General features: G+C 49.7%; 1 protein-coding gene across 1 annotated transcript in view; it reads left to right on the plus strand.

Moving 5' to 3' along the window:
- ALMS1 (ALMS1 centrosome and basal body associated protein) overlaps positions 1-12500 on the plus strand; it is a 38314-nt gene that overhangs the window by 9405 nt on the left and 16409 nt on the right. Inside the window, 5 exon segments of the mRNA XM_087723867.1 lie at positions 3305-4952; positions 6441-6566; positions 7585-7614; positions 7617-7766; positions 10993-12176. Of these exon segments, the coding sequence (XP_087579993.1) occupies positions 3305-4952; positions 6441-6566; positions 7585-7614; positions 7617-7766; positions 10993-12176 (3138 nt within the window).

Below are 12500 nucleotides of genomic sequence, written 5' to 3' on the forward strand. Positions count from 1 at the left end.
GGTAGATAGATAGATATTGGCATAGATAAGGATGTATATATATATATATATATATATATATATATATATATATATAGAGAGAGAGAGAGAGAGAGAGAGAGAGAGAGAGAGACAGAGAGACAGAGAGACAGAGAGAGAGAGAGATGTATTGGCATAGATAAGGATGTAGATAGATAGATAGATAGATAGATAGATAGATAGATAGGTAGGTAGGTAGGTAGGTAGATAGATAGATATTGGCATAGATAAGGATGTATATATATATATTATATATATATATATATATATATATATATATATATATATATATATATATATATATATAGAGAGAGAGAGAGAGAGAGAGAGAGAGAGAGAGAGAGAGAGAGATAGATAGATATGTATTGGCATAGATAAGGATGTAGATAGATAGATAGATAGATAGATAGATAGATAGATAGATAGATAGATAGGTAGGTAGGTAGGTAGGTAGGTAGGTAGATAGATAGATATTGGCATAGATAAGGATGTATATATATATATATATATATATATATATATATATATATATATATATATATATATATATAGAGAAGAGAGAGAGAGAGAGAGAGAGAGAGAGAGAGAGGAGAGAGAGAGAGACAGAGACAGAGAGAGAGAGAGATGTATTGGCATAGATAAGGGATGTAGATAGATAGATAGATAGATAGATAGATAGATAGATAGATAGGTAGGTAGGTAGGTAGGTAGGTAGATAGATAGATATTGGCATAGATAAGGATGTATATATATATATATATATATATATATATATATATATATATATATATATATAGAGAGAGAGAGAGAGAAGAGAGAGAGAGAGAGAGAGAGAGAGAGAGAGAGAGAGAGAGAGAGAGAGAGAGAAGAGATGTATTGGTATAGATATGGATGTAGATAGATAGATAGATAGATAGATAGATAGATAGATAGATAGATAGATAGATAGGAATAGATGGATAGAGGGGGGAGATAGGAGGGAGGTGAATCGTGAATAGAATATTATAGAATCAGATAGATAGAAGAGAATAGTATATAGAAGAGAAGAGAACGATTAGTTAGATGATTGATAGATCGGTGGAAGGAATCTCTCCGAAGGGTTGCAGAGAGAAATTGGGTGCTTTGGCCTCCCGAGCTCACTTCCTGCTAAGAGAAATGTCGCACCCAATCGAAAGATTTAAAAGCAACACCTCAACATCTTTATGCGTTATCCGCTTTGGCAGGTGAATTAAATCAGCTTTCTGGGCATGACTCACACCGGGGCAACTCTCCTGGCATGCAAGGCACAATAGAAATGGTTTCTATTGTGCTGCCCTCGCTGTGTGTGTTTTCCTCCTGGGAAACCTGCCCAGCCTCGTTGCCTTCCAGTCTTCGGTTCACATAATTGTCCTATTTTGTAGCATCCTTTGTGACTCCTTCGCTTCTCGTGGATTTTTATTTTTATTTTTAATTTGGAGCTTTACGCATCTGATGTGTTGGCTAATCGCTGAGCGGTTATACTATTCTTTATGGAAAGCAAGCAACCATGGCTGTATTTTTATTTTCTATTAAAGATGGCACGTAACGGGTGAGAATGGAAGGAAACGCTTAGCCCACCCCTGTTTTACGCGGCTCTTCGCAATGTTTACGGTTTATTTCTTGCTTCTTCCGTGTTGGTTTTGCGGCCTGATGGCATCTTTCCACGTTTCTGTCTCCAGAAAGGAAGCTGAAGTTGCCACCGATTCTTAGAAAATAAATATCAGAATTTCTGGAGAGGATTTAAATTGGGATACTTTATATATTATCATTAATATTCATTTAATTTGTCTCTCACCTTTATTATTTTTGCAAATAAGACAAGGCGGCAAATATCCAACACACCTTTGTCTTCCTCCTCCTCCTCTTTTGCCCCACAACAATAACCCTGTGAGGTGGGTTAGGCGGAGAGAGAGAGAATGATTGGTCCAAAGTAATGCAGCTCGTGACCTGTCAAAAACCGCGGTCCACAAAAGCGCGATCGACGAAAGCGCGCATTTGACGTCATCACAGTGCGACGAAAAAAATTAAAAATTGAAATAAAATTAAAATTAAAGCAAGCCAATTCACATAAAGGTAAGGGTTAGGTTTAGGGTTAGGTTAAGGGTTAGGGTTAGGTTTAGAGCGTTAGCGTTAGGTTTAGCGTTAGGTTAAGGGTTAGTGTTAGGTTTAGCGTTAGGTTAACGGTTAGGTTTTAGGGTTAGATTTAGGGTTAGGTTAAGGGTTAGGTTTAGGGTTAGGTTTGGGGGGGTTAGGGTAAGGTTTTCGCTTTATTTTTACATTTTTCGATCACAGCGCGATGTTTTCGTCGCGCTGTGATGACGTCAAATGCGCGCTTTCGTCGACCGCGATTTTGTCCTCCGCGGTTTTGTGGTGGAACTATGCAGCTAGCTTTCATGCCTAAGGTGGACTAGAACTCTCTGTCTCCTGGTGATTAGCCCAAATTCACCCATCCAGCTGACATGTCTATGACCGGACTAGAACTCTCTGTCTCCTGGTGATTGGCCCAAAGTCACTCAGTTGGCTTTCATGTCTAAGGTGGGACTAGAATTCACCGTCTCCTGGTGATTGGATTTCATGCCTAAGACGGGACTAGAACTCTCTGTCTCCTGGTGATTGGCCCAAAGTCACCCATTTGGCTTTCATGTCTAAGGCGGGACTAGAATTCACCATCTCCTGGTGATTGGATTTCATGCCTAAGGCGGGACTAGAACTCTCTGTCTCCTGTTGATTGGCCCAAAGTCACCCAGTTGGCTTTCATGTCTAAGGCGGGACTAGAACTCTCTGTCTCCTGGTGATTGGCCCAAAGTCACCCAGCCGGCTTTCATGCCTAAGGCGGGACTAGAATTCACCGTCTCCTAGTGATTGGATTTCATGCCTAAGACAGGACTAGAACTCTCTGTCTCCTGGTGTTTGGCCCAAAGTCACCCAGTTGGCTTTCATGTCTAAGGCGGGACTAGAATTCACCGTCTCCTGGTGATTGGATTTTCATGCCTAAGACGGGACTAGAACTCACCGTCTCCTGGTGATTGGCCCAAAGTCTCCTGCTTTCTAGCCTAGTGCCTTTACCCCTGGACCAAAGTCGCTCAAAAGGTCCCCAAACTCTGTACTTCTCCTCGGAGAATTTGGGGGTAAATGAAAAATTCTACTCACACTGCCCCCAGCCCCCCTATTTTGCCAGATAGGCCTTAGAAACTCCTATTTAAACTCCCCGTCTGCTAGTGTTCTTATCTGCCTGTTGTGAATCTCTTCCTTTTTGAATTCTGAATAGAACCAGCAATGGAGAAGCAGCAGCTTCCAGAAGCTTCCAAACTTCAGCCCGGCTGCATCGGTAGAGTTGGGCTCCTTGGAGAACCTAGGAGGCCCCGACCTGCAAAAGGCCCTTCAGAAATATGGTTTGGAATCAGATGAGTTCTCAGGGCAAAACGCGGCCCCTGTGACGGAGAGCGCCTTAACACCCGAGCCAGAGGTTAAACACTCTCGCGGTGCCCTCATTCCTATCTCCAGCCAACTACAGCCACCTCCTGGTAGTGCCTCGGACTCCAAAGCCAATTCTCACCTTCCCTTGGACACGAATCTCCGGGGGGCCTCAAAGCCCCCCACGCAAGAGGAAGGGAGCGTAGCCGCCCCATTGCATCTCTCCGAGAGCTCCACGTCCGTTGAAGCTGCCATTCAAATCACCTCGATCACTTTTGCCTCGCGGAGGAGGTCGCCTTCTCCCACTTCCCGCGTCCTCCGGAGTGTCCTCACCGACGTTTCCCCGCTCACGATCTCGTATCTCCGGAAACCCGTCCCGCGAAACCCCAGGAACGGCAGAAGGTGGACGGCTCGCCGCTGCAAAGTTACAAAGCTTGCCCTCCCGCCGGCTTCACGTCAGAGAAGAACGTGGCATCTCCTTCCGCCAAAGTCTGTCCTCCTCCCCTTGGGTCTCTCAAGGCGGCCAGAGACGACCCTCGCCGAGAAGATTGGGGCCCCTCTCCGGAGGAATCCCCAAGAAGAGGCCTCGAACCGAAGGGCCTCGTTCAACAGACCGACGAGGACGAGCGCCCTTCTGATCCAAGTCGGGCCGAGCAGAGGCGCTACGCGAAAACGCTGGACGATACTTACGCTGACAGATCGAACCTGGAAAGGCCGTTGCCTCCGCCAAAGACGGGCGACGTGCGTCCCCAGAATTTCTCGGCCGGTGATGCAAGATGTCCTGCTCCGAAGATCCCTTTTCCCCGCACGCAAAGAAAAGACGCCGATACGAGAAGATTTGTCCACGTCTGATTCGTATTTACACAAGCCCAGGCGTCGAGGCGATGGCAGTACTCCTCTGTTACACTTCGCTTCCCTCGATTGTATTTCCACAGCTGTGCCGCCGGTGTCGCCTCTATCGCCCACAAGGAAAGCCTTGTCTGGTGTCCACCTTACTCTCTCCCCCAAACGTGTGGAATTGGACCTTTTGGGGCCCGCGGAAGCTGGTCCAGAAGGGAGGCAGGTGGAGGTTCTTAAGCCAAACGCTTCGGATGTCCCCGGTCCGTCCTCCAAGCCCACAGTATCGAAGCGAAAGGTTCAAGGATCCTCCTATTTCTCCCGAGAGGCATCATCTCAAGAGGTTCCAGACAGGGGTGAACCAGCCCTACACCAGCACGTTCAAGAGTCCCGGGCAGTCCGCGGTGGTGTAGCAGACGCCGGGACACGGAGCTCAAGGGCAAGTGAGAGCCTGAAGGCGACGGCTTCTTCCCAAACCGAGTGGATGTCTTCGGATGCCATCACTCAAATCACCACGGAAAGCCCGCAGAAGACCACCTATTCTGCCGAAATCTTTGTCTCTGCTGAGAACGGGGAGGCTCCCGATCGTCCCAAGAGTCCCCCAAACCCCGACAACACGATGCTCGGTCTCCCCAAGATCTCTCCTTTGGATGGACAAGCTGGAGGTGAGAAACATCTGTCTGTCTGTCTCTTCAATGTATCAATCATCACCTACCTATCTACGTATCATCTATCCAATCTACCATCTATCTACCATCTCTCTCTCACTCTCTTTGTCTATCATCTGTCTGTCCATCCATCCATCCATCTAACATCTATATCTATCATCTATCTCTTATCTAGCTATGTATCTCTCTCTCTCTCTCTCTCTCCTATAGATACATACATACATACATACATACATACATACATACATACATACATACATATCATTATCTAACTACCTACCTACGTATCATCTATCCAATCTACCATCTATCTACCATCTCTCTCTCTCTCTCACTCTCTTTGTCTATCGTCTGTCCGTCCGTCCGTCCATCCATCCATCCATCCATCCATCCATCCATCCATCCATCCATCCATCCATCCATCCATCTAACATCTATATCTATCATCTATCTCTATCTATCTATGTATCTCTCTCTCTCTCTCCTATAGATACATACATACATACATACATACATACATACATACATACATATCATTATCTACCTACCTAGCTACGTATCATCTATCCAATCTACCATCTCTGTCTGTCATCTGTCTGTCAGTCCCTCCCTCCCTCCCTCCCTTTCTCTCTCTTCTATACATACATACATGGATATATATCATTATCTATCTATTTTCTCTCTCTCTCTCTCTCTCTCCCTCTCCCTCTCCCTTTCTCTCTCCTATTCATTCATTCATTCATTCATTCATTCATTCATTCATTCATTCATTCATTCATTCATTCATTCATTCATACATACATACATACATACATACATACATACATATTATTATCTACCTACCTACCTACCTAAGTATCATCTATCCAATCTATCTACCATCTCTGTCTGTCATCTGTCTGTCTGTCAGTCAGTCCGTCCCTCCCTTATCTATCTATTCTCTCTCTCTCTCTCTCTCTCTCTCTCTCTTTTTCTCTCTCTCTCTTCCTCTCTCTCTTTCCCGACAAGCCAAGTTGCCGGGGAAGCCAGGTTCATTTAACAACCACGTTACTAACATAACAACTGCAGTGATTCACTTAACAACTGTGGCAAGAAAGATACGGTGGGGCAAAATCCCCTTAACCGATACCCCTTCCTGGGGGTTGCAGCCCCCAGCCCCCTATCTGTGTCAGCTTCTGTCTTTGGCGTCATTAGGCCTCTGCCTGCCTAGGAAAGCTCATTCTTGCTTCCTTGCTTAAGCATCAACGTACAACTTCCGAAAGTCCCGCGGGGGGGTCTGGCTTTGGCTTATAGGTGGTTGATTGCTGGCGAGGAGCCGTTTCGTGTTTTTTTTTTCCTTTCCTTTTTTGGCCGTTGCCTTCTCCCTCTTTTTCTAGCGATGTACGCCAATGTTGTTGATCTCTCTGTGCCTGTCGATGGCCGCTTGCCAGGCCTCCGAGAAACACTCCCCTGACAGTAACCGGACTCCGGGTTTTGTTCCTTCAGACCGGCCATTGGTGCTGCCTTACAAACCTCCCGGCTGCTCGGAGGTGTATTACGTTCCCTGCGGGAAAGAAACCTTGAGGATCTCGAGGGTCCGGTCCGAGACCACCGTGGAGAGCTCCCATTCAGGTAGGCCCGCCTTCCGTTGACCTCCGAGCCCCCGACTGAGGGCACAGAGAAACCTCCAAGGGGCCTCAAGGGGTGTCTAAACGTAGGAACTTTAAGACTTGTGGACTTCAATTCCCAGAATTCCCCAGCCAGACGTGCTTAAAGTTCCCAAGTTTGGACACCCCTGCTCTAAACGGATGTAAATGACCATCTGTCTGCAAGGAATATCAGTCCTTCATTCCCCACCGTCCAGTCAGAGCTGAAGAAGCTTCTGGGATGAGAAGGGAAACGTCTTCAAAGGAAAAACAAGAAAGTATAGTTGCTTTCCTTCCTTCCTTTCTTTCTCTTCCTTTCTTCCCTTCCTTCCTCCTCTATTCCTCCCTCTCCTTCCTCCCTCCCTCCCTCCTTCCTTCTTTCCTTATTTTCTTCCTTCCTTCCTCCTTCCCTTCCTCCTCCATTCCTCCCTCTCCTTCCTCCCTCCCTCCTTCCTTCCTTCCTTCTTTTCTTCCTTCCTTCCTTCCCTTCCTTCATCCTCCATTCCTCCCTCCTTCCTTCCTTCCTTCTTTTCTTCCTTCCTTCCTTCCTTCCCTTCATCCTCCATTCCTCCCTCTCCTTCCTTCTTCCATTCCTCCCTCTCCTTCCTTCCTTCCTCCCTCCTTCCTTCCCTTCCTCCTCCATTCCTCCCTCTGCTTCCTCCCTCCCTCCTCCCTTCTTTCCTTCCTTCCTTCCCTTCCTTTCTCCTCCATTCCTCCCTCTCCTCTCTTCCTTCCAAAAGCACCTTTGGGACAGCCATGATGGATGACGGAGAATCTCCACAGACTGGAAACGTCTTGGGATACAAGCGGGACCTACAGCCCTCCCTGCCCTCCGCCCGTCTCTCTTTCATATCATCCCGTATTCTGGCAGTTCTGCAGCCCCTTTTGGCCGCCTGGTGTGATTATAGGCTTTGTTGCTCTGTGTCTAATCCGATTTGCTCCCTTTTCCGCCCCGGCTTCTCTCTCTTTCTGAACGTTGTCCCTACGGCTTTCTTTCCAAATAGGCTCCAACGATGCCGTCCCTCCAGACTTCCCCCGCAGGTGCTGGGTTCGAGGAAGGATCATCCGTCGGACACGGCAATCGTCAAACACAAAGAGGGCATTTATAGTAAGAAGGCGGCTCCCAGGGTGGGCTGGATGGAGGAGAAAACGGCAACGGCAACGACGACCCCAGGCGGGCCCAGAGGTGAGACCTTCCTGGTGCTTTAGAGCAGGGGGTCAAGCTTGATTTCATGGAGGGTCGCATCAGGGTTGAGTTTGACCTCCGGGGGGGGGGGGCACCAGGGTGGGTATGGCCAGCGTGACATCACTCGTGTCGGGGGCACCCCTCCCAGGCTCCAGCGAAAATGGAGCTCAGGAGGGCCATGTGTGTGTTGTAACCCACTAGCAGAGCTGGCAGCAGATTCGGACAGTGAGGAGGGTTGGGGAGGAACCTGGGCCAGTCCTGGAGTCTGGGGAAGGCCCTGATGAGGGCTCTGTGTCGGAGGCAGAGGGGGGGCCAGGGCCGTCCGACAGTTATCAGCTGCCTTCGGAGTCGGACATCAGTGAGGCAGAAGAACAGCTGGAGCCTGTTCCCAGTGTGTGCATGCGCAGAGCTGCCAGACGAAGGGAAGAGCTAAAGAACAGGGTTCCACTTGGGAGGAAGGCCATTGGTGGACGGTGAATGGCCCCTCCCAGAGGAAATAAAAGAGGAGTGAAAGGAGAGTGGAGTTTGCAGGAGACAATCAGTTTGCTTCATTGGTTCGTGACTCTCCGAGACTCCTTGCCAAGTTCTGCAGAGACCGGCCTGGCAGCTCTCCAAGCCAGATAAGGTCTGTGACCGTAAATCCTCCCTCGAAAGACTTCGCTGGATGTGAAGGAGCAGAATTCACAGTCAATTAATAAAAGGGCTTTTTTTGTTGGGACAAGGAGTTTCCTTCAGGCTCTCAGGAAGAACATTGTATAGCTTGGTCCAGTTTTAGAATTCTGTTCGCCCTTTCAAAATTCCTTTATCCGTCTTTCCCAGTTACACACTTTTGTGGTGCCTTGTGTTGTTTTTGCGTCTGTGGGCAACTACCGTGCTTTGCAGAAGGACAAATCCTTCAATTGTGCAGCATTGGGGGAGCGGAGATCCTGGGCAGGTCCTTGTAAAAGAGATTTCTCTTCTGGGATTGCGATCATCCTCTGGATGATCGCTTGGTTAAAAAATTAAAAAAGCAACAGGTCCTTAAAGGGGAAAGATGGTTGATGTGTGTAGGGTGTGTGGGGGTGATGAGGTCACAGTGGTTGCCACGATGCCCCTGAGGAGTGCCAGGAAACTTTGGGAGGGGCAGAGTGGACACCAACAGCCTCCGGGCGAAGGCTTCCCTGAAGGGTATGTTTCTTCGGCAAAAATCAATCAATCAGAATAGAGCTGGGAGGGACCTCAGAGATCTTCTAGTCCAACCCCCTGCCTGCTCTGACCTCGGCTTCCCCAGCAGCATGAAGCCGAGTCCTCATCACCAGTTGCGTCCCTACCTGAACCGGGAGGCTCTCACAACAGTCACTCGGGCCCTTGTGACCTCTAGGCTGGAGTACTGCAATGTGCTCTACATGGGGCTGCCCTTGAAGAGTATTCGGCGACTTCAGCTGGTCCAGAATGCAGCCGCGCGAGCGATCGTGGGTGCACCTCGTTTCACCCACGTAACACCTATCCTCCGCGAGCTGCACTGGCTGCCTGTTGATCTCCGGGTGCGATTCAAGGTGCTACTTGTCACCTACAAAGCCCTTCATGGTATTGGATCTGGGTACTTGAGAGACCGCCTACTGCCAATTATCTCCACTAGACCGATAAGATCGCATAGATTAGGCCTCCTCCGAATTCCATCAGCTGGCCAATGTCGACTGGCAACTACCCGGAGGAGAGCCTTCTCGGTGGCTGCTCCGACCCTATGGAACGAACTCCCCGTGGAGATTCGTACCCTCACCACCCTTCAGGCCTTCCGCGTAGCCCTTAAAACCTGGCTGTTCCGACAGGCCTGGGGCTAAAGACTTCAACCCCACCCGAATAGTATGACTGTTGTGCTTTTTAACGATGTATTGTCTTTATGTGTATAACTTGTTTTGTACTTCCCTCCCCCTGAATTGTGAGCCGCCCTCAGGGAAAAGGGCAGCATACAAATAAAGTTAAAATCAAATCAAAATCAAATCAAATCCTGCTAAACCCCTTTTATTGAATGTCCAGTGAATTCCTCTCCAGCAAAGTCTTTCCTCTCCCGCCGTCTTTCAAGAGAGTTTCACAATTACCCGACCTTTCTCAGGCTCGGAGAGCGGCCAGGCCGAGATCTTTCACACTTACTATTCCTCTACTATGCCTTTTCTATTGTGGGAAAATGGGATTGTATGGAGTTGGGTGATACGTAGCCTGTTGTGGCCCGCCAGGGAGCCATTGGCCACCAGGTGCCGGCAGAGCATTGGATCAGAGGGAGTGTTCAGGGAAACACGTGGGAGTTGTTGCAGGATGCACCCCCGTCGAAGGGTTACTCGACGGAAGGAACAACTGAGTACTTACAGGAGATGATTGCGAGCAGCTGTTGCTCATTGGGGTCCTCTCCTGAGTATAAAGAGACTGCTGGTGCCACGCCCTGGTGGCAGAAGTCAACGTTCCATTCCTGTTCTAGTGATTGTTCTTGTTCGCTTCACACATCGAAGCTAACTTGGATAAGTGGCTTGCAGTGTTTTGTGAGTTATAGGACTTTTGCCAGAGCTATTATCTTTGTTTATTTGGGCTTGCAGCCAACAAGAGCTTGGACTGATTAAAAGAAACCTTTTGAGTTAACGTGGCTTTTGGCTTTCGTTCCTGGACGGAGGAGGGGGGGGTTCAGAACAGTAGCCATAACAAAATTCTTAGCAAGCCAAGGGTCATCCTTTGTCTCTGTACCTGACCGGAACTGGATGGGTGGAAGCTGCCAGCATGGCAGTGGGAGATTGGACCGTGTGATGGGCAGTGGTGGGTGTGGGGGGCAAGATCTTGAACTTTCAACTGGGTGGAAGGAAACCCGGGAAGCTTTCAGATCCGGGTTTCCCCAGATTTGCCATCATGGCTCTCTTCCTAAATTGGAACTTGAGGAATCCTTTGCCTTGGACTCTGATTTAATTTTTGGATGCTATTTGGAACCCAGCAATATGCCCCCAAGCTGTTGGAAATGTAGACAAATACCTGGCACATCCTACCACATGTGGTGGCCCTATCCGAAGGTAAGGAGGCTTTGGAATACAAATTCATACGCGGTTAGGAAAAAACGATATAGAGTTTAAGCCAGAATTGTTTTTATTAGGCGTTATATCAGATGGCTGTAATAAAGGGGACAATATATAAAGAAGGCCTCAATCCGAAACGAATGCAATATCTGACTTTTATTTTTCCTTCCTTCTCCCCCTCCCCTTTTGCTTAGGAAGTTTCAACGGCCGGAATTCCTTGGAATCGCTCAAAACTTCCCACTCTGGCTGTGAATCTGCTCCGCTTCCCTTGAAGCCGCCTTTGCAGGATGAGCCAGATCCCCCGCTCAGGAGCAGGGCTTCGGGGCAGGTGGACGCGGCTTCCAGGGGTCCAGCCCCTCCCCCCCAGGATTTACTGCGGCGTAAAGGGGCCCTAGAAAGCAGCCCCTCACCGTCGGCCCCTCTGCATCTGACCCAAAGGGAAGATCGTTTCATCCCGCTGACCGTCGAGGTAGATTATAGTTTTCTCGAGGAGATCAGATCCATGCGCGCTTCCAAACGAGAGCTTCCCGATGTCCCCAAAACGAGCTTTGGAAGGGAGAGTCCGCTTCCTTCGGGGAGCCAGACGATTCAGGAGAAGCGGGTAGCGGATCGACCGAGGGGGCCGAGCGCCCATCGGACCAGCACTTTAGATGATCTTTGGGCCACGTATCTGGAGCGACAGAAGGAGCGCCGGCAGCTGAAGGCCGTCGAAAGCAACCCGAGAACCGAGCTGTCGCTGGTGGAGCGTCTGGACCGGCTGGCTAGGCTCCTGCAGAACCCCCTCCGACATTCGCTGGCCCTTGTCCTGGAGGACCAGAAGGACAGCCAGAAGGAACCCAGGAGGAAAGTAGCGAGGCTGGGCAGCCCTCGAGAGAAAAAGATGGCGGCCCGAAAGAAAATGCCGTCGCGGCCCAGTGTAGAATCCTCGGAGGAAGCTCTCGTCGGCCCCAGCGGTGCCTGGTGCTCCAAATCCAGGTGTCCGAAAACGGGACGCCCCGGAGCTGTTGAACCCGGGGCTAGGAACTGGGAGGGGTCCCTGTCCTCCCAGACGCCGAGCGAGACGTCTTCCGAGCGGAGGCTGCCGAGAGACGCCAGCGTGATAACCGACGTGACCTCTGGATCCGAGGGGACGCGGCTCGACACCGAAAGCGCCACGCAGACGGAGGCCAGCGGCTCGGTGTCGACCATCAGCACGGCCAGGTTGATCCGAGCCTTTGGGCAGGAGAGGGTGGAGGTGTCGCCCAAGCTGTCCCAGCTCTACGGCACCATCGACTTGCAGAAGACGCGCTCCGAGACCTGGCAGAAGCGGGGCAAGAAAGCCAAGGGGGAGGGCTACCCGAAAATGGTCCACGTGGAACAGCAAAGGAGAGAGGATCAGGTAGGCGATGGAGCAGGCAACCAGGGGGACGGGGACTGACCTCTCCCCTAGGCGGGGTTTGCCCCACAGGGGGTCCTGGCAGGTGTATCAGCCATCGTGGGCGCTGGGGGCTCTCTAGGCTCGGTTGTTTCCTTGCCGACGTTTCGTTACCCTGGTAGGTAACATCATCAGTGGGAATGTTGATGATGTGGATGAGAGCAATAATAATGTTGCCTAGTTGGAGAATGAAACGCCTGTAAGAAAACCACCAAGCTCAGAGAGCATCAAGGACCCCACAGTCCTCCTCCTTCCCTTCCTTCCTCCCTTCCATCCTCCTCATCCTCT

This window comes from Thamnophis sirtalis, unplaced genomic scaffold (assembly GCF_051295495.1).
Source record: "Thamnophis sirtalis isolate CommonGarterSnake01/CBP01778 unplaced genomic scaffold, rThaSir2_p1.2 scaffold_10, whole genome shotgun sequence".
Classification (NCBI taxonomy): domain Eukaryota; kingdom Metazoa; phylum Chordata; class Lepidosauria; order Squamata; family Natricidae; genus Thamnophis; species Thamnophis sirtalis.